At 31.1% G+C, this 23,363-nt stretch overlaps 2 protein-coding genes across 3 annotated transcripts; one reads left to right on the forward strand and one right to left on the reverse strand.

Annotated features, from left to right (window-relative positions):
- Positions 1–5,441: 5,441 nt before the first annotated feature.
- On the reverse strand, positions 5,442–7,029 carry LOC123197387 (myb-related protein 306). Its single transcript, XM_044611660.1, has 3 exons — positions 6,787–7,029; positions 6,570–6,699; positions 5,442–6,480 (listed from the first exon to the last, which is right to left on the reverse strand). The coding sequence occupies exons 1-3, from the start codon at positions 6,917–6,919 to the stop codon at positions 5,742–5,744; spliced, it is 1,002 nt and encodes a 333-aa protein (XP_044467595.1). The 5' UTR covers positions 6,920–7,029; the 3' UTR covers positions 5,442–5,741.
- Positions 7,030–19,641: 12,612 nt separating this feature from the next.
- LOC123197804 lies at positions 19,642–23,363 on the forward strand. Of its 2 annotated transcripts, XM_044612211.1 has the most exons (5): positions 19,646–20,228; positions 20,319–21,589; positions 22,215–22,628; positions 22,722–22,954; positions 23,057–23,363. In XM_044612211.1, exons 1-5 carry the CDS (start codon positions 20,110–20,112, stop codon positions 23,306–23,308), a joined length of 2,289 nt encoding a protein of 762 aa, XP_044468146.1. In that variant the 5' UTR covers positions 19,646–20,109; the 3' UTR covers positions 23,309–23,363. The 2 variants fall into 2 exon arrangements, with proteins under 2 accessions (XP_044468145.1, XP_044468146.1); XM_044612210.1 differs by having other exon boundaries at positions 19,642–20,228; positions 22,722–23,363.

Genomic DNA, 23,363 nt, shown 5'->3' on the forward strand with positions numbered 1-23,363 from the left:
ATTGGATGACCCAAAGGTCGAATAAACTAAATTATAATACGTTTATTTTAAAATTTTAATTATATCATATTAATATCAATACCACAATGTGTTTTGTTAGATTAATCATATTGATTGGCTTGTAGATTGACCTTTCACTTAATCAAGGCCCGGTCCAAGTCTAAAAGCCTTGTTCTCGTTTGATTTGTTTTTATTATTTCATTTTAGGACTTGAGCATATGAATTTTGGGTAGGATATGGGGATATTGCAATATTTCCAAACTATAGGTTTTTATATTTTAATAAAAATTAGCCCTTTGGAAGGAGGGTGGGTAAAGTAGTGGTGTGAACCCGAGAATTACAAATTGGGCAGGGCGTGTTGTTCTCTATTAGAAGCCTCATAGTCAAGGCCCACTTGAATCCATCAAGGCCCAATTGATCATACAGTTGATACTTAAACTAAGGGCTACATTCGATCCAGCCCAATTTGGAATAAATTTTACATATGAGTAATCAGGGTTGGATTTGATCTGTACTTGCTCAAAAATTTGGAATAAATTCACAACATGACTCAAATAAGTTGATTTTAAGTTGAAGCTCTAGCTGAGTAACTCGACTCAGAATTGACTTATTTATCTATTTGATAATATTGTTCATCTTATTAACAATATTGTTTATCTCACCAGTGGCCCTATTATGTACCAATTTAAATAAACTCGAGTTAGGCATTGTAGTTTTAGTTTGAGCTGAAGTTGGCCTCGTACTCGAAACTGGTTTGGATCAAATCCACCCTTACAAGCTACTAATAAAGTAAGTCCTTTCACTAGGCCCATATGATTACAAAATGGGCCTGGCCCGTTATTTATGGCCCAATATCTTGCAGTTACAATTTTCTGATTTATAATGTTTTTTATGGCAAAAGTATTGATAACATATTTTTCAAAATAAAAACGTTTTAAATATTTGAGTAACTAGATAAATATTATAAAGAAACAGAAAAAAAAAAACGTTTTTAATTATCTAAGAAATCTTCTCACTACATAAATTGATCCATTTATGGATAAATTACATAAACTTGAATCTCGTTTTAAATTATAAGATTATGATTCATACGAAAAAGTAATATTTCATTTTTTTCATAATTTAATTGTATTTTGTATGCTTGCTCATGCTGTTACAATAGCATGATCCCCATGCTACATTTATATGTGCTTAAAATACAATTTCATGGATTGAATTACAATGAACAGAAAATTCCGATGAACTAACGATATGAATTATAAAAGAACTATTTCTCAAATAAATCTCCTTTTATATTTGTATAATCCGCTAAGAAGTTTGGTTATATGTAATTAAAGATGATAATTTCAATTTCAATATAAGGTTTCTGACATACGCTTACTCTAACGAAGAGGAGATTCTCTGATAGAAACAAAAAAATAATGGAGATAGAGATACATATATCTCCATTCCAGCCCACCCTGTCTCATCCATGTCTCTATCATTTAATATTAATTACTTAAAATACAAACATATCTTTATAGTTTTAAAATATTTATGTATTTCAAATTGATTTATGTTTTTTGTTATGTCTATTAAGGTGCTTTGCATATGCTATTCATGACATTCAAAGTAGTAGTTTGGTTTTAGTTTTAATTAATTTTGTTGTTTAATATGTTTATATTGTGTTAAAAAATTAAAGGGAGGAGATTTTTTCTCCCAGGTATAAGGATGAGAAGAAGATTTTTTTTCATGAGTAAGAGACTAAGAATCCTTATCAACCTCATAATAGGGATGGGCCAAAGACTATGGTTGATATTCTTTGCGAAGACTGGGACGGAGAATAAAGTCTTTGACCTTGCCCCTCTCTATTGCCATTCATTTATGTAATTATATAATTGAATGTATTAAATTCCCTATTATGATAATGAATCTATACAATTAATCAAATTGCATTTTCATAATAATTTAGTAGAAAGTGATTGCTATCCCTAGGGCTGGATTCGAGTCGAGCCAGCTCCAGCTTAACTTGGTCAAGCCCGAAACAAGCAGGTCTTAGCCGAGCTTGAGTTACTCGTCAGATTTTCTAATTAAAATTTTTGATATAAAACGACATCGTTTTGACAAATATGTATTAAAACAACATCGTTTTGATAACAAAAAATGAGTCAAGCTGAATTTCAGCCGGTCTTAGCCGAGCTCGAGCTCGAACTCAAGCCAACTATATTTGAACTGAGCCAAGCTCGAGCTCGGCTTGACTCGAATCCAGCCCTAGCTATCCCATTAAGATATGACATGAAATAGGAATGTACTCCGCATGAATATAGAAAACTGATTTTGACATATTGGAGAGATTGTAGGAATGATAGAGTTTGTCAAGTCATAGTCTTCCCATACTATTTTAATGTAACCATAGTAGTTGAATGACATATTGTATATATTATATCGTATGATATGTATTATATCATACTAATTATTAAAAAACTGTATCATACTATAGTATGTATTATATCATATTATATGTCTACTGTATCATTCTAATTTTTAATACATTGGTCTTAGAATACGTATTATATTTCACATATACCATATCATATTATAGAATGGCCAAAGGACAATTTCCCACCCAAGGTTTAATGAAAGGATAAATTCTCATCCATTAACTTTCAAAAACCCAAATAGTCACTCATTTATTGTTATGAATAAGAGTAAAATTGTTATTTCATAAAAAATAAAAAATAATTTATTTCCCCCTAAGTTTATAAATATGATTTTCTCCCATGAAGGTCGGAGATCGTTGGCATCAAACGTTGCTTTCAGACGATCCATTACACGAGGATCTTTGACGACGTCGTTTTCAATTGTCATCTTCGTGGCCTTTTCATAATCGCGTCTTCCTCATGGAGGCTAGAGGGAGCGTCGATAGACAAAAAGTTGGCCGGACTATTTTATTTTTTAATATTTTCAGTTACATGACAATTTTACCCCTATTTATAACAGTAAATGGGTGGATATTTGGGTTTTTGAAAGTTAACGGATAGGAATTTGTCCTTTCATTAAACCTTGGGTGGGAAATTGTCCTTTTGCCTTATAAAATATATATAATGTATCGTAATATACTAATAACTATAAATACAGATTCAATGTATTTCCTCCAAGGACAATAATGACCGCACGACACCTAAAGGAAAATAAAAAAAACTGCAAGAGATTAAATCTGTAATTATAATATGAATTTATTGTATTCTTCGCGTTACAAATCTTTTACATTTGAAAACCTCCGTAAGCATGTATTTGATTTTTTATTTCTACCATCAAACGCCCTATAATCTAGCTATATGACTCAATATCCATATGATGGGTGGTTATGCCATATTATGTACTCCGCATACATCTCAATTAGGGGTGGATCTCATCTGAGCTAGCTCAATTCGAATCAATCATTTGGTTTGAACAACTTGATCTTAAGTTGAAACTCTTTCTCAATAGCTTAAATTGAGATTGACAAATTTGTCCATTCAATGACACTATTCAATCTATTAATAATATTGTTCATCTCTTCTGACGATATTGTTAACTTTGTTGTATCCCTTTAATGACATTATGTAATAACTCAAACTGAGTATTATGAATTTAATCAAAATTCAAATTAACTTAAAACTCAACTTAGATCAAATCTACCCATATTTTAGATATCCTTAAACCAAAGCATCATAGAATTAATGATGGATATAGTTATCCTATATGTGTACGTACTTTGCATAAATACATCCATATTCATCACGTCATTGAACTGTTGAGATAAATTAAAGAGTAAAGAAAATTACTGAAAGCCGATTATTGTTTCTGTTCTCTTTTGTTCGAGGTTGTGATGATATATATGAACAAAATGATCAAGCATGTGGGTTTCATGCCATTTCTGCAATGCCACCTGCTTCACATGCAGATCCATCCATTCACCATGTAATTGCACTAATTGATGTCTCAGTCTGAGAGAGGAAAAAAAAAGTAAAATCCGATTCCAAAGTGTAGGATCTCTTTCGTGTGTTAGGTTTAAAATGTTTTCTTGCAGCAACAACAACAGCACGCATATGTATTAAATGACACTTTCTCTTTTCAAACATGAAAAGTGTTGGAATTTACAACCACTTTGTGTATAAGATGTTACGTTGACATAAACAAGATCTCGTTGTTAGAGTTTATTTCATGAAAAACAGTTTTAGATTTTCTGAAAGAATAAAGATCGGGAAATGATATAAAATATTGAGTAACATTGACTCTGTTGGACATGATTCGGTTTTAGGTAAACCAAGATAAATCATGTGTTTTGCATACTTCCAAATGGTCCAGGACGATGACTGATGAAGATGAACCAGTAAAACCATCCAAACTCTTCCCATGTACGCATTTATTATCACCAATTTCTCTGCATATTTCCAAAGCCAGCCATTTTCTTCTCACACATTTCTCACAGCCAGTGAATATATGAGAGAAAGACAGGGTTCTTGTGATCTTATAACTAAAATCGTTCACTCATCCATCCTTCCTTATAATACCTGGAAAATATTTAAAAGTAATATTACATATATTTACATTCAATTAGATATTCAAATAATATTAAAAAAATTCATAAAAATAAGTGAATAAATATTTAATTATTATAAGTATTATTTTCATAATTTTAACGGTGAATCATTTATATTTTCATTAAAGTAAAATAAATTGATGACTTTAATAAATAAAAATAATTATTAAAAATCTATTTTATGTCATTAAAACGTTTAACAACAGAAAAATTTTACTTTTGTTATTCATTGTTGTTATAATTTCTCCCGTTAAAAATAAGTATAGTTAATTATATTGATATTTTAAATGGAACAAACATATCGTGCTATCTAATTACACAATTAGATATTCGACCTTTCTTTGGGTTGGAATATTTAATAATTGTCTTGATTAGAATGAGATTTTCTCCGTCTTTTAGAATAACTTGGCATGTACGTTTTTTCCAAGAATTATTTCTTATTCCAAAGAGTTTCAATTTTTTTCCCTGGTTTGACGAAAGGCAACCAAAACTTCCCCAAATTTAGCTGAGAATTTATTTCGCATTAACTTTATATTAATACGTGGGCTAGTGCTAGTGCTAGTGCATGTGAGTAACTAATGCTCTACCTCTCTACATGATCAATTATTCAATTAAAGCAGAATGGTGGCTCACCTTAGAGGTGGTCAGTTTCGGTTTCGATTTGGAGTTTCAGTTTGATAGTTTTACTTAAAATCAATTCATTTTTTTATTAAATGATTTTATTCATCTCGTTAATATAAAATAATATATTTCTACTTACGATCCTCTGTACTATATATCAATTTAAATAAGATCGAATTCACTTTGATCCAAGCTATTACTGAACTTCTGACCTTTAAGACATGCACAAAGCTCATAACAATTAACAAGTCAAACATTAAATCCTCATAAAACCTAATAAATAATTCATTTATTTCATCATACAATTTCGGCTATAACTTTCAATATAACAAACAAGAAAGCTGAGAAATTTGCATGGAGAATATAATTGGCATTAATATTTTTCTAAGTAAATGGATATAGAATTTATTCATCAAAAACCCTCGATTTGGTCGCATAATATTGTGAAATTTACACTCTGTGTCCTAGTGTTGAAGGGGTCGCAGTCGCTTCTGAATATTTAATTCTATCAGTTCATCAACATCTAGCACAAAAAGAGTCTCTAAGATTATCTTCTTCAGAAAATATCAGCACTCTCATCTAATTTAAGGTCACTTAAATAGTCTTTCCCGTGAAGATTCGAGGTACTTTGATCATCAAAAAGCCACTTCTCGAGCAGCGACAATTGCGGCAATTGATGAGCATTTAGATCTTGCTTGCTATCGCCCTGGAAAAAGCTAGACTCCGGAGACATAGATTGAGATAAATCAGAATTGGCTGAAGAATCAAAAGACTCAAACCCACTTCCAGCACCGAACATTGATTCAAAAGCCTCTAGTTTTCTTGGAGTCTCCTCACTTGAAGTTGATTCTGTGTTGTTAAATGACTGTTGAGTTGTTGCAGCCGAGTTCATTGCTGTAGAAGCCGATTTGGGAGAGCTTTTAACCCACCCTTTGAGCAATTTGGCTATGTTCTCGGCACTTGAAGCATAAGTTGTTGGATGGTCGCTGTTGTTATTTGTATAAGAAAGGAAACCATTAGAGGGTTTTAGTTCAGATCTCAAGTTTGATTTTTCTGGCGATAAAGCCTCACATAGAGCTTGTCTCGCCGTGTGGATATCAGTTTGAAGCCTTCTCTCCCACTGGCCTCTAGAAATGGAGTGTGAATGTGATGAAGAAGGTGAAGAGAAGCCATCTTTAGACTGAGCTTCAGCCTGGAGATTCTTGTTCTTGAGCTTCTTCTTCAAATGGGTGTTCCAGTAGTTTTTGATGTCATTGTCAGTTCTCTGAGGAAGATAAGAAGCTATGGCTGCCCATCTGCAACAGAATAAAATCCATCAATGCCTGCTTGGCTGCCTCCATAATCAATAGTATAATATTACAAATTAATCAATAAATTTACATACCTGTTGCCTAAAAGAGCTTGAAGGTGGACGATTATCTTCTCTTCATGGTCTGTAAAATTGCCACGCTTTATCCCTGGCCTCAGGTAATTTGTCCATCTAAGCCTGCAACTTTTGCTGCATCTAAGCAATCCTGAAAAAATTTGAACAAATTAAACACAAGAAATAAAAAGATGCTTTATAAAAAAAATGGAAACCGTTCAATGATATAAATGGCTACCTGTATTAGTGGGAACAGCCCTCCAGTTTCCAGGGCCATGTTCTTGAATATAAGAGACTAAAATGATATCTTCTTCTGGAGTCCAAGGCCCTTTCTTAACTCCAACTTTGTCACAGCATGGTGGCCTCCCCATAATCAAAACTTGATTCTTTCTTCTTATTTTTTTCTCTTGAAAGTGGAAAATGATGTTTGGGGAGAGAAGAGAAGAGAGAAGTGAAGGGTCTGAGGCATTGAAGATGGTGGGTTGGAGGGCATATATAGAAAAGATACCAAAGGATGCTGACCTAAAAGGAGTAAAATTAATTAAAGTAAAAGGGAGGGCTGCATACATACATAACACAAAATAATTCAAAATTTCATAGAGTCAAAGGATGACAGAAAGAGCATTTAGTGATAGGGCTCTCCAAGTCCAAAGTCAGCCGCTGATCAGGCTCAGCTGGCTGTGGCAAGTGCTGTACATTATCTCACTCACAATTACAAAACCGCGTGGCATTGAATGAGGGTTTGCTCTCTGGGAAGCCCTAATCTCTACCTTTACTTCTCCAAAACCGATATGTCAGCAAAATCCACTCTCCATAGCTAACTCTACTTCCCTCCTTACATCCAGTAAAAATAAAGATTCCAGTACTATCATATGCAATCAGTTTTGAATATTTAATTATATACTTAAATGATATATCATTATAATATTTAATAATTATGAATTAAGAATAAAGTAATATTCAGTTGTATGATTTAAATCATTTAAGTATCTAATTGGGTTTTCAGAATAAATATATTACATTGTTCTAAGATGTATCATTACAAAAAAAAAAACTGACAATAACTAGAGAAAAATAAATATTTGATTGTTATAAATACTATTTTTATGATTTTAGTAACTAATTACTTATATTTTTATTAAAAATAAGTAAATTTATGACTTTAATAAAAAGAAAATGACTGTTAAAAATCTATTTTTCTTTTGTTAAAAGTATATTTATTTAATTTTAACGAGAGTATAAATAATTGATCGTTAAAATCATAAAAATAGTACTTGTAATGACCAGTTTTTTTTTTTTTTTTTAGTATCTATTATATCCATTTATTCCCTAATTGTGAAGGATTTCTATCTTATTAGTGCAAATCCTAATTATGGTGATATTATATATTGTATTATTGTTGATTAGTGAACACACAATTATATAATTTTATATGGTATTAGAGCAACAAATTCATACTATATCTCTTTACTCTAAAATATGATAATTATACCTAAGATATTCAAGTAAGGCTAGATGTGAGTCAAACCGAACCCAAATATGGATTGATTTGAGTTTAGTTCGAATTTTTTAGAGTGAGTTCCACCCGAACTCAAATCGAATTCAAACTATTCTAAGATATCATCAGAAGGTCGTCAATAGAATGAATAATATTACCAATAGGATAAATAATATCATTAGGGGGATAAAAAGTATCATTGAGTCAAACTATTAAATTGAAACGTATTTCAGCTCAAATTCGCCTCCAATGAGCTGAATACCAATTCAAGCCGAATTAGCTCAATTCAAGTCCACCCTATATCAATTTATTCCTTATTCGTGTATATATCTTTTTTTTTTTTTTGTGTAAACTCTAATTATGGTAATGGTATATATTGTATAATTGTTGATTAATGAGTACTAACCATTATATAATTCTATATAGTATCAAAGTGGCAGACTCCCCCTTATATCCTGCAAAAACTAACAATTATATCTAAGATATCTATGTGTTCCTTACTAATGTAAAATTCTTATTCCGTTTATGTAAACCCTAATTAGAGTGGCACTGTGTATTGTATTATTGTTGATTAATGAATTCACACAATTATGCAATTTTGGTATCGGAGCTGGAAACTCCTATTATGTCTCTTAATTTTAAAAACTGACAATTATAACTAAGGATAATCATGTATTTCTTATTTACGTTGAATTATTAATTTATTTGTGTAAGCCGCAATTAGGGTGACAGTATTCATTGTATTATTGTTGGTTAATGAATACACTCAATTATACACTTCTACACTTCCTACTGCTATTAGAGTTATTAATTGATTTTCTCCTCTTTTGAAGTACAACATATTTATACTTTCTCTTTGCTTTTACTTTAAACTTTGTGATTGTTGTATACATATATATATATATATTTATATAAGGTTCCACATAAAAACTTAACAATAAAATTATGTTTATATTACCATGATTAATTACTAATTAGTATAAGTATTTGTATTGTTTCATAATGTGAAAGCAAACTTAAGTATATGTTTATGTTTTGTGTATTCATGTTTACTATGCATCATACATAGTACATTTGAATAAAAAAAAATCACTTCAAATTTATATCCTAGTTTTGAATATTCAATTGTATACTCAGATAGTAGAATGTTATATGATTAGATGATTTCGAATTAAAAATATTGATGAATTATCAGGTGTAACAATTAGATATTTAAAACTGGGTGCACATTGTAGTGTTCAATTTATATTGATGAATTATCAGGAGAATAATTTTCAAACTCTATCACATTATGCATGTATGCTAGCTAGTTTACAAATAGGGACCCAAGAATTTCAACTTCTGAAGGATGTTTCCCAAGGATTATGATACTTAGCCAAGAACACGGCCGATTTCGACATTATATTATTGCCATTTTAGGATATCATTTTAGACATCAAGTTTAGAGTATCACTTAGTCATGTCACGCCACATGTATATTTAACTAATATATTAATTTATGCAGGAGAATTACAACCCAAAAACTAATTATTAAGATTCAAGCACTATTCTTTGCACTTGAGATTGTAACAATGTAGATTTATTTTTAATTTATTGGTATTTATAATCCATATGATCGATTTCTCAACTTATTAAAACATGATGTAAAACTCTTGTGATTACATTGAAATTATGAAACGTGGGTTTTTTTTCTCGCTATTTGTTATCTAACTGAAATCAATGGAAATAACAATGACATGATTTATCTTTATAGACAATTCATAGTTACAAATTTGGTTAAGATGTGTAATATCAAATATGGAGTTAAAAAATCATGTTCGACTCTACATTGTCACAAATAGACTTGAGTGTAGATACTTACATCTTTCAGTATACTTATATTAAAGTGAGAGTTGGAAGGCTCTGACAATAGGTTACTATTGAAGTAGTCTCCCCAAGGTTTACAATTAGGATTGAACTTGAATTGAGTTGACTTGGTCTTAAAAATTGATTCGACTTAATATAACTCAGCTTAAATTCAGTTTGATCTAACTAGCAAGTTGAGAGATAGTTTGATTCAATTTGGATTTGACTTACAATTTGATTCAAATTATGTCAAGACATTGTCAAAACATTGTTTTATCAAAATATTAAGTAAAACGACATAGTTTTGTTATTGAATTGTGAATTTGAGTCAAACTATTTTTTCATTTAAATCAAACTTAAAATACTCTTAATTTTGGCACAAGAGACTTAAGCCGCAGCATTTTAAGTCGAACCAGAAGATTTTCAGATTCAATTCAGTTTGTATCCATCTCTATTTATAGATAGAGTCACATGATAACTTGTACAAATAAACTAAAGCATGCAAGCATATTGCTCAAATTTCGGTATAATATAATAGGCAACTTAATTATCTTGACGTCGATTAAATTCCCCGAAATGAAATATGAAACTGAAAACGTATTCACTTCATGTTTCTTATAATTGTTAAAGACAAGAGGAGTATAGAAAATAGATAAACACATGTAATTTTCTATAATGCAAAGAAGAAACATAATTAGAACTCATAATTGCTATTAAAAATTTATTAATATTTGAGGGAGGACCAGAAGAAGAGACTAGAGAGACTTGGTGTAGCCAAAACTAGGCCATCTTAATAAATTGGTTTGGACTCATCAATACTTAATTAACCATCCTAATGAAAAAGATAGATTAATGAGTCATTAGAAAGCTTCGCTTTGCTACTAACTATAGAACCGGCTAATTAATGAACTTGGGGTCACTGTCTGTTGGAATTTAGCTTCGAGTTCTTTCTATTTACTTCCCTAATTACTTGATTAAGATTTGGCTTTTAAATTGGAAGAAAAATATAACTTTCTTGTTTAGGTTGATATAGAATAGATTTATATAATGTTAACTCAATTATAACCATTGGATCGTGATTTGATTGAGTTTAAGAGTAATTATGATTCAAGAATTTTGATGAGATTTTGTTACCTCTCGATACAAAGTAGAGTATTCTATGTGTATATAGGGCAAGCTTTGATCTTATTTAAATCAAATCAAGAGTTCGCTTGAGATCGGAGTGATTTCGGTTGAGTTAAATCAACTCATTTGATTGATAATGAATTTGTTGAAGAAGTTGTCAAAAAAAAAAAAAAGAATGTATGGTTGTCGAAGATGATGATGAACAAAAATCATCAGAGAAGTTATTAAAGAAAAAGAAAAGACATTAGAAAAGATGAATTTATTGACAATTTTTTGATGACTTAGATTGATTCGGACTGGCTTGATTCGATCTCGAACTAGGACTATCTCTATTTGAACTTGAATTGTTTGATATGAGTCACGATTTAACCTAGTGTGTACATATTTAAAAGTTGTTGATAAAAACCAAAGGGATAAAAGAAACTTGAGATGGTTTTGGATGAAACAAGAGTAATTTCATTTTCTTTTTTTTTTTAATTATTATTAGGTTCCAAGTGATATGAAAACGAGATGTAAACCATATTAGGAAGCTATACCAATAAAGAAATCTTTTATATCATTTGTAAGATATAAATCAAGTATGCAATCGCCTTATTAATGTGATAGGATGAATATTCTAAACCCGTTTCAATTGGGATATATCGTGATATATGACACCATCGAGTCAATCCAATCAAATTGTCATGTTTACATTATCATATTGTTTATTTAATTTGTTATTAATTTAATTATAAATTGAATTAGTCAAAATCAAATTGACCCTTTAATCAAAACAATACCCAATCTAGATCCGAGAACTTTAGATAAAAATCTTTATTAAAGATGTGAAGTGTGAATTGTTTGTGAGTTTTTTTTCTTTTGGTTAAATTGGGAAACTACCATTTCATCCTTTTGAATTTGTATGAGTTTGAAAGAGTTCTAGCTAACATTTTATATTCGAAAATTCTTCTGGGTATTTAATTAATTTTTTTATTAATTATTGTCAATTCATAATTTGCAAGAAATTTAATTTAGACCCGAAAAAGAACTCAGTCAAACTCATAATAATTTTAAGCCTTGTTTTAATTTGTAATTAATTTTTATTTTATATTATCTAAAACTTATCATCAATCCAACCTCTCCCATCATGTCACTCCTAACATTTTCATGTGGCTTTTAATACAATATTTTCTATTTAATTTGTTTTTTTTATTTATTCTTGTTGCGTTGTCGAACATCACCTTAGTTAAACTCACATTAATTATACCGAAGAAACGATCAACTATATCATTTATTTTAATATATGGTACATTCACATATACTCTCTTAAATTTTTGTTAGAACGTTTAATAATATAATAATAGATGTGGGTTCGGAGTAATAGATCAAACCACTTTAAAGTCCCACCTCCTTTTGAAGTTAAACCAAAAACCTAATCTCCTGTTTATCCAAGAGGAACAACTCAGTTGGGGAAAAAAAAAACACAAAGGCAAAAGCAGAAGTTTGGTGGAGAGAGCTGTTGCCACATATGGGTTTGTGGGTGCCAGATTAAGCCCGGTTTTAGAGGGGCATCCATGTGCAACTGTATCTCCTCCATGTGTGGCAAGTAAATAAGTTCACCTACCATTATTCAGCCTTAAATATTGCCACAATTTTCTGACTCCATTATTTCAAATAAAACACCATGCCTTCTTCAGGACTCTGCCTCCCAATAGATCACAGAATCAGATTTCTGTGCTCTCTGCTGTCCTCTCTGTAGTTTTACATGTACTCCATCATGTCCCTGTTAACACCTACCAAACAAAAAATTAGTCAAATGAATAACTTGTTTGCGTCTTGAGCAAGAGTGTTTTTGTTTTAGGGTTTTTGGTAGGATCTAAATCAAAATCGGAACCAACTAATTTCATGAAAATTAGAATCATAACCTAATCAAGGTAACTCAATTCTGTGTAGGAATTGAAACCAAAAATTGAATATCTGTTTGTTCCGATTCTTACAAGATATATTGTTCACCCATTATACTAGATTGTAATGTACGAAAATTGGATATACTATTTAAAATGGTAGAAACGTAAGGACCCTCCAATATAAGCAATGAGGGCTCTTGTTGTGGTCCATCAAGATTCAAAATCATATCGTAAATAAAACGAATAATTTGATTACCTATGTATTCATCATGTACTAAACCTAACTTTGATCTTGACATAATGTTAGGTAGGTAAATTACCACATTACTCTTAGAAAGAGGTCATTGGTGCTATTGTCAAATTTGACCTAAATAGCATCAATCAAGGTGTGATATTTACCAAATCACACTAGTCAAGTCACAATATTAGCTAGTGTGAATTAACAATATTGTATTTTTTTTCGAATACAATTCAAACTAAATCACACCTAGAAATGTACAATTTAACAATTAGAATCATAGTCAATGTGTGATCTTGTCAAATCCCATTTCGCATGGTATGATTATGGCCAAATTGCATATTTTCAAATGTGGTTTGATCTAATGCAGACGCAATCTAATGGTTGGAATTGTAAGCTTGGTGTGATTTCAACACTAATATTGCATTTTTGTCAAGCGTAATACATATAAAATCATATTTTTTGAATATGATATTACTAGAATTACATATTAAAATGTGATTTTGTCAAATCACGCATTTTTACTTGTAATTTTAATAACCAATTTTAACCAGTCTTTTCCACTTAATTTTTTTTTCAAACATTTGAGAAGGTGAAATGACTTTTGTGTTCATCCGTGACTAGTTTTTTGTTAACTGAATTAGGTTTTAGATAAGAGTTCATAGTCTAAAAATGAGATTGAATTTGGGTCAAATTTTGTGGCTAAGGAGTGACATTGCTAATCCAACTCTTTATATCCTTGCCTTTCAAATTGGTCATGGGCCAGAGGCCTTATCATGTTCATCCCCACCAAAGAACTTCATCTCATGCGCTTAAGAGATAGAGAGAATTTGGAGGAAATGGGAAATGAAAAATTATTAAATTTTTGTTTAGTGTGATAATTGAAGTCATGCATAAGGCTCTCATAAATGGGTTCTTTTAGACCAATCAAAATATTGGGCTGAATTGTTCTTAATTACCCAATTGAAGCCCTCAAAAGAGTTCATTTGGGGCTAGTTAAAAATACTGGGCTCTTTTTTTGTGCTCACTTGCCACTTTCAAGCGACATATTTTTGGTTTCAAGCCTTTGTGTACAAACTTTTCAAACTCCATGGATAATATCGTTAATATTGACAAACTTGAGATGTAGGGGATTAGTAGTGGTAACATTTTAGACTAAACAATCTAACTTACAATAAAGATATTGTTTATTTTAAACGTTCTGTTTATTATAATTTTGTAAATTTAAATACGTTTTGATAGTTTAAGAAATCACAATTATTTACAAATATAAAATTTATCAAGAGGTACATTAGTATTCTATTGAAAGAATGAAATCAAAATTCAAGTTAAGGGCATGTGCTCTGACTTGTAGTAAAAAATGTCGAATACAAGATAATTCTCACTGTATATGTTAGAGGAGGTGAATAAAAAACATTACTTGGGACGTTATTCATTATTTTTTAAGACAAAATTGCATATATATCTCTATTATAAATTGATAATTTAATTACAGTTGTAAACAAGTTAAGCCATTTGTAAGCTACTCTCAACTCAAGCAAGTTATTATTGAACTAAAAATGAGCTCTATGTCTCTTGGTTAGGTGAGCTCACTTCTCTATTCGACTATAATATTAATAAATTCTTAAAAACTTAAAATATTATATTTATATATCAAAATTTTACATTTACTCTCTAAAGTTTACATTTTTCGTGCTAGATTTTTATGTCTTAGTGTAAGAAATTTATTTGGCACACTCATCTTATAGAATTCATATATACAATCCAACATTGAACTATGAAAATAGGGGTGAATTTATTAATTTATAAATTATAAAATTTAATATAATTCCTCGAACTGAGCTTGAGTTAATAGTTTTTTTTAGTTGAGCTCAGACTTAAGCCTTATATAAACCCAATCAAACTAAACTTAAATCCAATAATATTCAGCTTGATTAGATTACAACACTAATTTAATCTAACAAGGCCAAAGAACTATTTCCCACCCAAAGTATATTGTTATTCAAGCTTCCACTTGTTAATTTTAAAAATCTTATTTACTTACTCATGGACGGTTAAAATTAACGGTTTAAAAGGTAAAATCGTTATTTTATCTATAATATTAAAAATAAATTAAAATTTAATCTAGTTTTTTCCCCTAACATCTAAAAACTAACCATTTCTCCATAAGCAAAGTTTAAAAAAAAAGCATCCCTCCCCTAGGGTTTAGTTTTCAATCCCAGGTACCAAATCCGACACCATCGTCGACGACGAAGCTTTTTCGACGTATCACCATGTTTTGACAGTCTTTCTTCTCTCATTTGGAACGTCGATCAACTCAAATCTAACTTAGAAAGTTGAAGGACAAAGCTATTCGACTTTTCAGGCCAGATTTGGGTCGATCGATGTTCTAGAAGAGGAAAGAGAGACCGTCAAAATGTGTCGAAAAAGCTTTATTGTTGACGATGGCATCGCATTTGACGTTAGAGATTGAAAACTAAATTCTAGTAGGATAATATTATTTTTTAAAACTTGACATAGGGGAAAAATGATTATTTTTTAGGGGTTAAAGGAGAAAAAAAGATAAAATTTTAAGAGGTTAAAATTTCGTTAATTTTAACCGTTTATGGGTGAATAAATGAGATTTTTAAAGTTAATAGTGGAAAACTTTAAGATTATAGCATATTTTGGTGGGAATAAGTCATTTGGCCATCTAATAAATGCACTTTGTACAAAGTACTCCAAGTCCCAACCAACCAAAATCGCAACCCTAATTTTTTATAGAAAATAATTTACTGCAGCAAATTTATAGGTGGTATCTCCCTGGTATAATTATGAAGAAAATTGACAAAAACAACCAAAAATTTAATACTTCTTGACTTGGGGGTTTTCCCTATGTTCTTTTGTCATAAAAATCAACCCCAACTATAATTGCTACTAAAAGAAGATGATTCTTCGATAACTGCTCTTTGTATTCTTCCTAGTCCTCATTAATTGCTCTTAATTCAACTTCACCTATTGTTTCAAATAATCATAATTTTACATTAAATTATAATTATAATTACCTAATTTCGAAAATAATAATATTTTATATATATAATTTATATGAAAAAAAATTATACAGAGTGATGTGATAATATCTTTTCATCTGTCACATATTAATATTGTCATATCTAGGGTTAGATTCGAATCGAATCAGTTTGAGCTCTAGCTTGAGCTCTGTTTGGTCTAGCACGAAACGAGTCAGTCTTAGTCGAGTTCAAACTATTCGTCAAATTTTCTAATTAAAATTTTTGATACACAATGACGTTATTTTGATCAATATGTATTAAAACGACATCATTTTGATAACAAAAAATGAGTCAAACTGAATTCGAATCGATTTTAGCTAAGGTCAAACTTGAGCCAATTATATATGAATTGATTCGAGCTCGAGCTACGCTATTAAAAAGGTTGAGATTTATATATTCAATTCAGAGGAGTTTTATTGAGTATAGAGTAAACCTTAGGAAACTTTGAAAATTATCCCTTTTTAAGAATTATAAAATCTCACAGCTTCTACCCAAAATCACCTATAAATATAATATAAACTTACGAGGTTCTTTAAGGTATGAACTAAGATGGGAATTTTTGTATTTTCCTTGAGTTGTTTATACTATAGCTCACAATTCAAAGGGAATAGAGTGGGAAATCCTGAAAAATTCAAAGTTATTTCTAAATCCTGTTCATATAGTTCTAGAAAGGAAACATGATTTGACCAGAGGGTGCTTGTTTTGATTCTTGGCAGGAATTTGACAAAGGTGGTGGGTCATTCAGGTGAGGCAGATTCAATTCTTCCTTCCACTAATAAAATTAGGTTTTGAAGGATTTGTTCTGTCTCTATCTTCTTTCTTATGTCAACTCCACCAACATTTCCGAGAATTTTTTTATCTTCTTGTGAGGTGAGAACATAAATCCCTTAAGAAACCTTCTAATTTGACCTCTCTAATAATTGTTTTCATACATTGCATAACGTGTGGAGCCAACACCCCCATGCCCAACACGGTTTTAATTTTTTTTTAAACTCAGATCATACGTGGACACAATCTGATCCAATTGACCAACCTAACTAATGATATCATCCTATGTAATTAAAATTTTTAAACGGGGTTATGTAATACAACTTGGGTATTACACTCAAATTGATCTAATTGGGTTATTAAATCCCATGTCAATTTTGTTCAATGACTAAAACGAGTTTTAACCATAATCCCGATTGGCTGAACAATTTTTAGATTTTTTTTTTCAGAACTCAATTGACAATACCGTCATGTTCAAAGGAGGTTGTTTAACCGAAGAAGATTAATTTTTTTTTTTTTTAAGCTTGTCATAGATGGGGTTGAAAAACATGGTTCCCACAACATTTGTGTTTGAAAATATTTTTTACTTTTGGTTCATATAAAACTTTATAATTGATGAACATTCTTCTGATTCATATTTTACAAATGCAAACTATTTTTTTTTTTCTAATTTTTTAAGTTTAATCTCAATGACCCAATGTTATTATTTAATCTTGGTGGCCCTCCAAGTCAATCCACCTGAAAATGACTCCTTTTCTGCACTGAAATTTACAATTTTGGTTTTGGGAAAAAGAGTTGGATTTGAAAATGGCATATTGTCTTTGCACCCCTTTTACTTGCTCAAGAAAATGCAGGCTAGCCATTCATGACCTTTATCCCATCTCTTAGCCATTTCTCACCTCAATTAATGAATTTTTTTTTTTTTTTTTTTTGCATTATTTAGCTTGGGTTGATGGCATTAAGCTTGCGATTGTTGAGTTGATAAGCTTTCAATTCGAATTTGAGACAAGAATGGCTAATTTTTTACCTAATTTTTTGTGCTTTTGAATACAAATTCTATGTGTGTTTTAAAATCAAATTTTGTCAAAAAATAAAAAAGATTGGTCGAATAGGATGATCTCCAATTCATTTTGTGTGATGAGAATCATGCACAATATATGAATATATGGCTCTGGATAAGGGGGGTTGAAAACTTGGCCACTTCTTTTGATCCTTTTTTGTTTTTGTCGGTGTAGCATAGAGACAAAATAAAAAAAGAATATTATATATTTAAATAGTAAATATTAATATTATATTATTTTTAATGTATAATTATGATAAAATATAAAAATAGATTGCAAATGTATTGAATTTAAATAAAGATAGACTCAAATTTGACTCAAATCTGACTGAAATCTTTAATGATTAGCTCTACCTCATTTGAACTTATGCATAATATCATTAAAATATTGTCAATAGGATAAATAGGATTGTCGACTAAACAAATAGACGAATAATATAATCGGAGGATGAAAAATGTTTTTGAGGGATAAATGAGTTGAGTTGTTAAGTTGAAATTCTAATTCGAATTCAATTTATTTGAACTGAACATGAATTCAAACTCAAACTAGCTCGATTCGAATTCAACTTTAATGCACTTGTTGATTCCCAATACTTGTTCATTTAGTATTATTGAAATGAAAATGGGGAGGGAGCCAAAAATATTATTGTAATTAATAAAGCAAAGTTTCACCATTTTCCTTTAATGGCTTCTATAACATATACAATTAATATTTTATTAGGCACCCCAATTTTTCTCCACTAAATTAGAGAGAGTGACCTTTTTACAAAGGCATCTACTAATTATGACTAAGATAATCTTAATTCTACATTAATTGCCCATAAAACACCTTTTAATTATAGAGAAAAAGGTCACCATTATTTCATAGATTGAATATGCTTTTGGGGTTCTTTTCCATATTCTTAAAAATGTAGTTACCTCTCACTGAACAACTTCATTTCTTTATAGAAAAAAGAAGCACATGACATTGCTTATTCTTTTGGAGAAATAATTCCAAGGAATGTAATAGGGGTAAAATAGATTTTTCATACCATAATTAATCATAAGTTGACAAATATTTCACTAGTCTTAGAGATTTTTCAAAAAGGAGGGGGGGAAGGGGGTTGGGGGTTGATTTATCATTTAAAGCAATTTGAATAATACCTAAGACATTAAATAAATTTTATCAATTGTTTTGAAATACGGACTAAATCAATTAGTTTAATTGGTCTAACCAAGAACTATTGGTAGTGATGGCTCAAAATGATAATCCAATGGCTAGAAAGTTTGCTTTAGGCTACAAGTGAAACGCCGGTTTAGGAAAGGAATGAGTTATAAAAAAAAATAATAATAAGATCAACGTTAAAAATAAATCAGAAATGAGATTGATACCAAGATAAGTTGAAAACGTCTAACAGTTTTTAATTTTTAATCAAATATAAATATACATCTTTATATAACGGAATAAAAATTAGTGATAAAATTATACAATAATATGTTAATATATTGGGAAACTATATTTAGAATTAATAATTATATTTCCTAGATATGATGGGTAATATCAATCCACTCCCGCACACAGAGAAAAACTTTAAGGATTAATGTCAAAAATGAAACTTTCAATATAACCCAAGAAATTATTTTATTTTATTTTATTCTTCTTCTTCTCAACTTTGAATTCCTATTCCAAAAACCCAATACGGTAGACAGAAGAGACCCTTCAACTGAAGAAAATCTTCAATGTGTATCTCTCTTAACGGCCCTCAGAATTTCCAGGGATTTAAGCAACCAAAAAATTAGCTTGAAACTCAGTAGCTCATATGTGCTTTTCTCCTCTTATTTTTTGGCTAAAAAATTCCTTATCTGTCTCCTTAATTAGGTTAAACTTCAACTTCTGATGTTAATATGAGAATTTTCGGCATCTTTTCTGAGTTTTAAACGGGTGAAAAGTCTATTCTTGCATGCAATTTTCAACGTTAAAATTAGAGTTTTCATCAACGCTTGTGTTTCCTGCTCTGTTTTTGCTTCAGAATGAATAAACTCTTTCTTGGGTTAAATTGGTGGCTTCCCTGAGGGATTTTGTTGAGAAATAAGCGTCTGGGTTTGGTTAATATGGCTTCTGTTGATGGATTTCTCTTTCAGAAATTGTTTCTCTGTAATGGCTTTTTCTGGGTCTCTGTCTCCTCTCTGTTTCTCACTCTGTTTGCTCTCCTCTACAAGTTCTATTGCAGGTATTTATAAATTAAAGTTGTATTCTTTTTTAGTTATATTTATAAATTTTTTTATATTTTTTTTATCAGTTTGGTTTCAATTTTCTTCAGAGTTGGGAGAGAAGCAAGTTCTGACGAAAACAACTTAAATTGCTTGGCGGTTTCCCTTCATGAAAGCAATCAAGTTGATTCTTGTCTTCTAAATTCAGAAGCTGAAATTGAAGAAAGAAAATCTGATTCTATTGAGTTTGAGGATACAGAGAATGATGAAGAAGAGACTCCAAAGTACTTTCTCAATTTCAAGTTTCAATCTTTGGAAGAATTTTGTAAAAGTAATCATGAAAATTGGGACTTAGTTCCATCCACAAGCACTAATAAGTATGAGTTCAAGTCTGAGAATTATTTAAGTGGGTTCATTGAGGAGCCAAGAGATGTGAGCTTTAGTGTAAAAGAGCTGTATGCTGATTCAATGAATGTTTCTTCTGGAAATCAGGAGGTTATGGCTGATGAATTTTTGTTAGAGAGTGATTTTATGGATCAAAATTTGGGAGAAGGAACTGTTGATGAAGAAGGAGAGGTTGCAGAGAAGCTAGAATTGGCAACATTGATTGAAGATGAGAAGCAGAAGCCAAAGGATGAAGAAGGTTTAGGAGATGTTGTGTTTCTTTCAGAAAATGACTTGGTAGCGTCGGACTCTGATGCGGATTCGATAACTTCGAGCAATGAATTATCTGTTTTGAGTCCATATATTGGCTCAACTAGTGATGGATTTTTGTCTGATAAAGATTTTGAAGAGGAGTTTGAGTTTAGTATCATGAGGAGCATCGAGAGGGATTTGGAAGACTTGCATTTGCAGAAATTCAGCGATGACGCTGCTGAGGATGCTGATGATGAAGATAGTGATATAATGGAGGAGCTTAAACATTTAGAAGAGTCTGATGATGTAGAGAATTCAAGCACTCAAGGCTCAGAAATGCTGTCTGGGAAAGATTTTCACGACGAAAACGATTCAAAGAATCATGAATTCAGTGGCAAAAAGAATCAAGCAACAAGTAGTTTGAATGAGGCGAATAACTCCAATTTGCAGAATTCATCTGCTTCTGTGGATTCTGAGGATTCAAATGGACTTGAAACCTTGTGGGAGCACCAAGATTTGATAGAGCAGCTGAAAATGGAGCTTAAAAAGGTGAGGGCTATAGGGCTACCCACCATCCTAGAAGAGTCTGAATCTCCCAAAATAATGGAAGATTTAAAGCCTTGGAAGATCGATGAGAAGTTCCAGCATGAAGATCGAATGGGCGAGCTTCACAAATTCTATCGGAGCTACAGGGAACGGATGCGAAAATTTGACATTTTGAATTACCAGAAGATGTATGCAATAGGTCAGTTACTTCTTGCACAATCCTTAACTACTGTTCAAAAACTTTATTTCTGCATCAGAAGTTGTTCATTAACTGTATAAAGATCTGTTGTGTCGGTAAATTTTATCTGAAATCGTCAAGAAACCTTCTCACCAAGCTAATGCATGCAAATCAGTTGTTATTATGAATAAAACTACCTAACTTGTATTCTCTTTTCATGTTAGTTGGGTCAGCAGAAGTACAAGATTTTGAGTAATAATGAATTTTAATATGCATAAACCATGTTCATACAAGCATTTGAATTCTAATCATGAGTATGCTTTTTGTTATAAAGCAGTCTGGTATATTTTAGTTTATGCTAATTAGATCTACGTTCTGACCCATTTTGCCGTAAGGACCAGCGTCGAATACTGAGGTAGTTGAAGGTTCACATCCATTCTCCAAGTGCCATCCCAACAACTTTAATTTTCATGTTGGCCCTCCACGATATTATTTAATACACTACCTTATTCTGGAAATGCTTTACCTAAATCCTGCACTTGCTTTTATGTATGACTGATGCATATGGCGAGCAATTTGATGTGTTGCATATGCTTATATTTGATGGAAAGTACCGATTTGTCACATGTTTTGTGTAAATCTTTAGGCTTTCTCCAATCTAAGGACCCACTTAAATCGATTTCGAGCCTCAAACTGTCAGCTCCAGGAGTGTCATCTCTTTTGTCGCAGAATTTCCTCTTGGGAAAGCGGAGAAAGTCTGAATCTGACCCAATGAAGAAGTTTATTAGAGAGTTGCATAGTGATCTAGAAGTGGTATATGTTGGACAACTGTGCCTCTCTTGGGAATTCCTTCATTGGCAATATGAAAAGTCCTTGGAGTTATGGGAATCTGACCCTTACAGCACACGTAAGTACAACGAAGTTGCTGGTGAATTTCAACAGTTTCAAGTACTAATACAAAGATTCATAGAAAACGAACCCTTTGAAGGTCCAAGAGTGCAGAATTATATCAAAAATCGATGCATTCTCCGTAATCTTCTCCAGGTTCCAGTAATAAGAGGTAAAATAAACAAAATAACAAAGTAGGCGTACATTTCTTAATTTATCAGCCAAAAACATTGACTAATAAGAAACTTATTCATTCATATTGCAGAGGACAGCAAAAAGGATAAGAAAGCAAAAATGAAACGGAGAGACGAGTATGTAATCACCAGTGACATGCTAGTTGAGACCATGGAAGAATCGATTAGAATATTTTGGCGATTCGTTCGAGCCGATAAAGACGCAAATGTTGTAAGACCAAAGATTAGAAGGAGAACTCAGGTTGAGCCACAAGAAACCTTAGACTTGGAGCTTTTGTCAGAGGTTAGAACTAGTCTTCAGAAGGTAATATATATACATATATTTTTTTTAACTGAACTACATATGTTTGTAATAAAATGTTATATGATTTTGTTCGAGTTCATTTTTTTTTCACTTGAAATGCAGAAGGAAAAGAAGCTCAAAGACATACTGAGAAGTGGGAACTGCATATTGAGAAAATTTCAGAAGCAAGAAGATAGTTCAGATCAAGTTCTTTACTTCTTTTCACAAGTCGACATGAAGCTTGTGGCAAGAGTTTTGAACATGTCGAAGATCACGACCGATCAATTGCTATGGTGTCGAAATAAATTGAGCAAGATTAATTTTGTTAGTAGAAAGATACAAGTAGAACCTTCATTCTTGCTTTTTCCTTGTTAGTATGAATTCATGTAGCTCTTTCAATGTATATTATAAAAGGATTTGTTTGAGGAAA

Source organism: Mangifera indica, chromosome 15 (assembly GCF_011075055.1).
Source record: "Mangifera indica cultivar Alphonso chromosome 15, CATAS_Mindica_2.1, whole genome shotgun sequence".
Taxonomy (NCBI): Eukaryota; Viridiplantae; Streptophyta; class Magnoliopsida; order Sapindales; family Anacardiaceae; genus Mangifera; species Mangifera indica.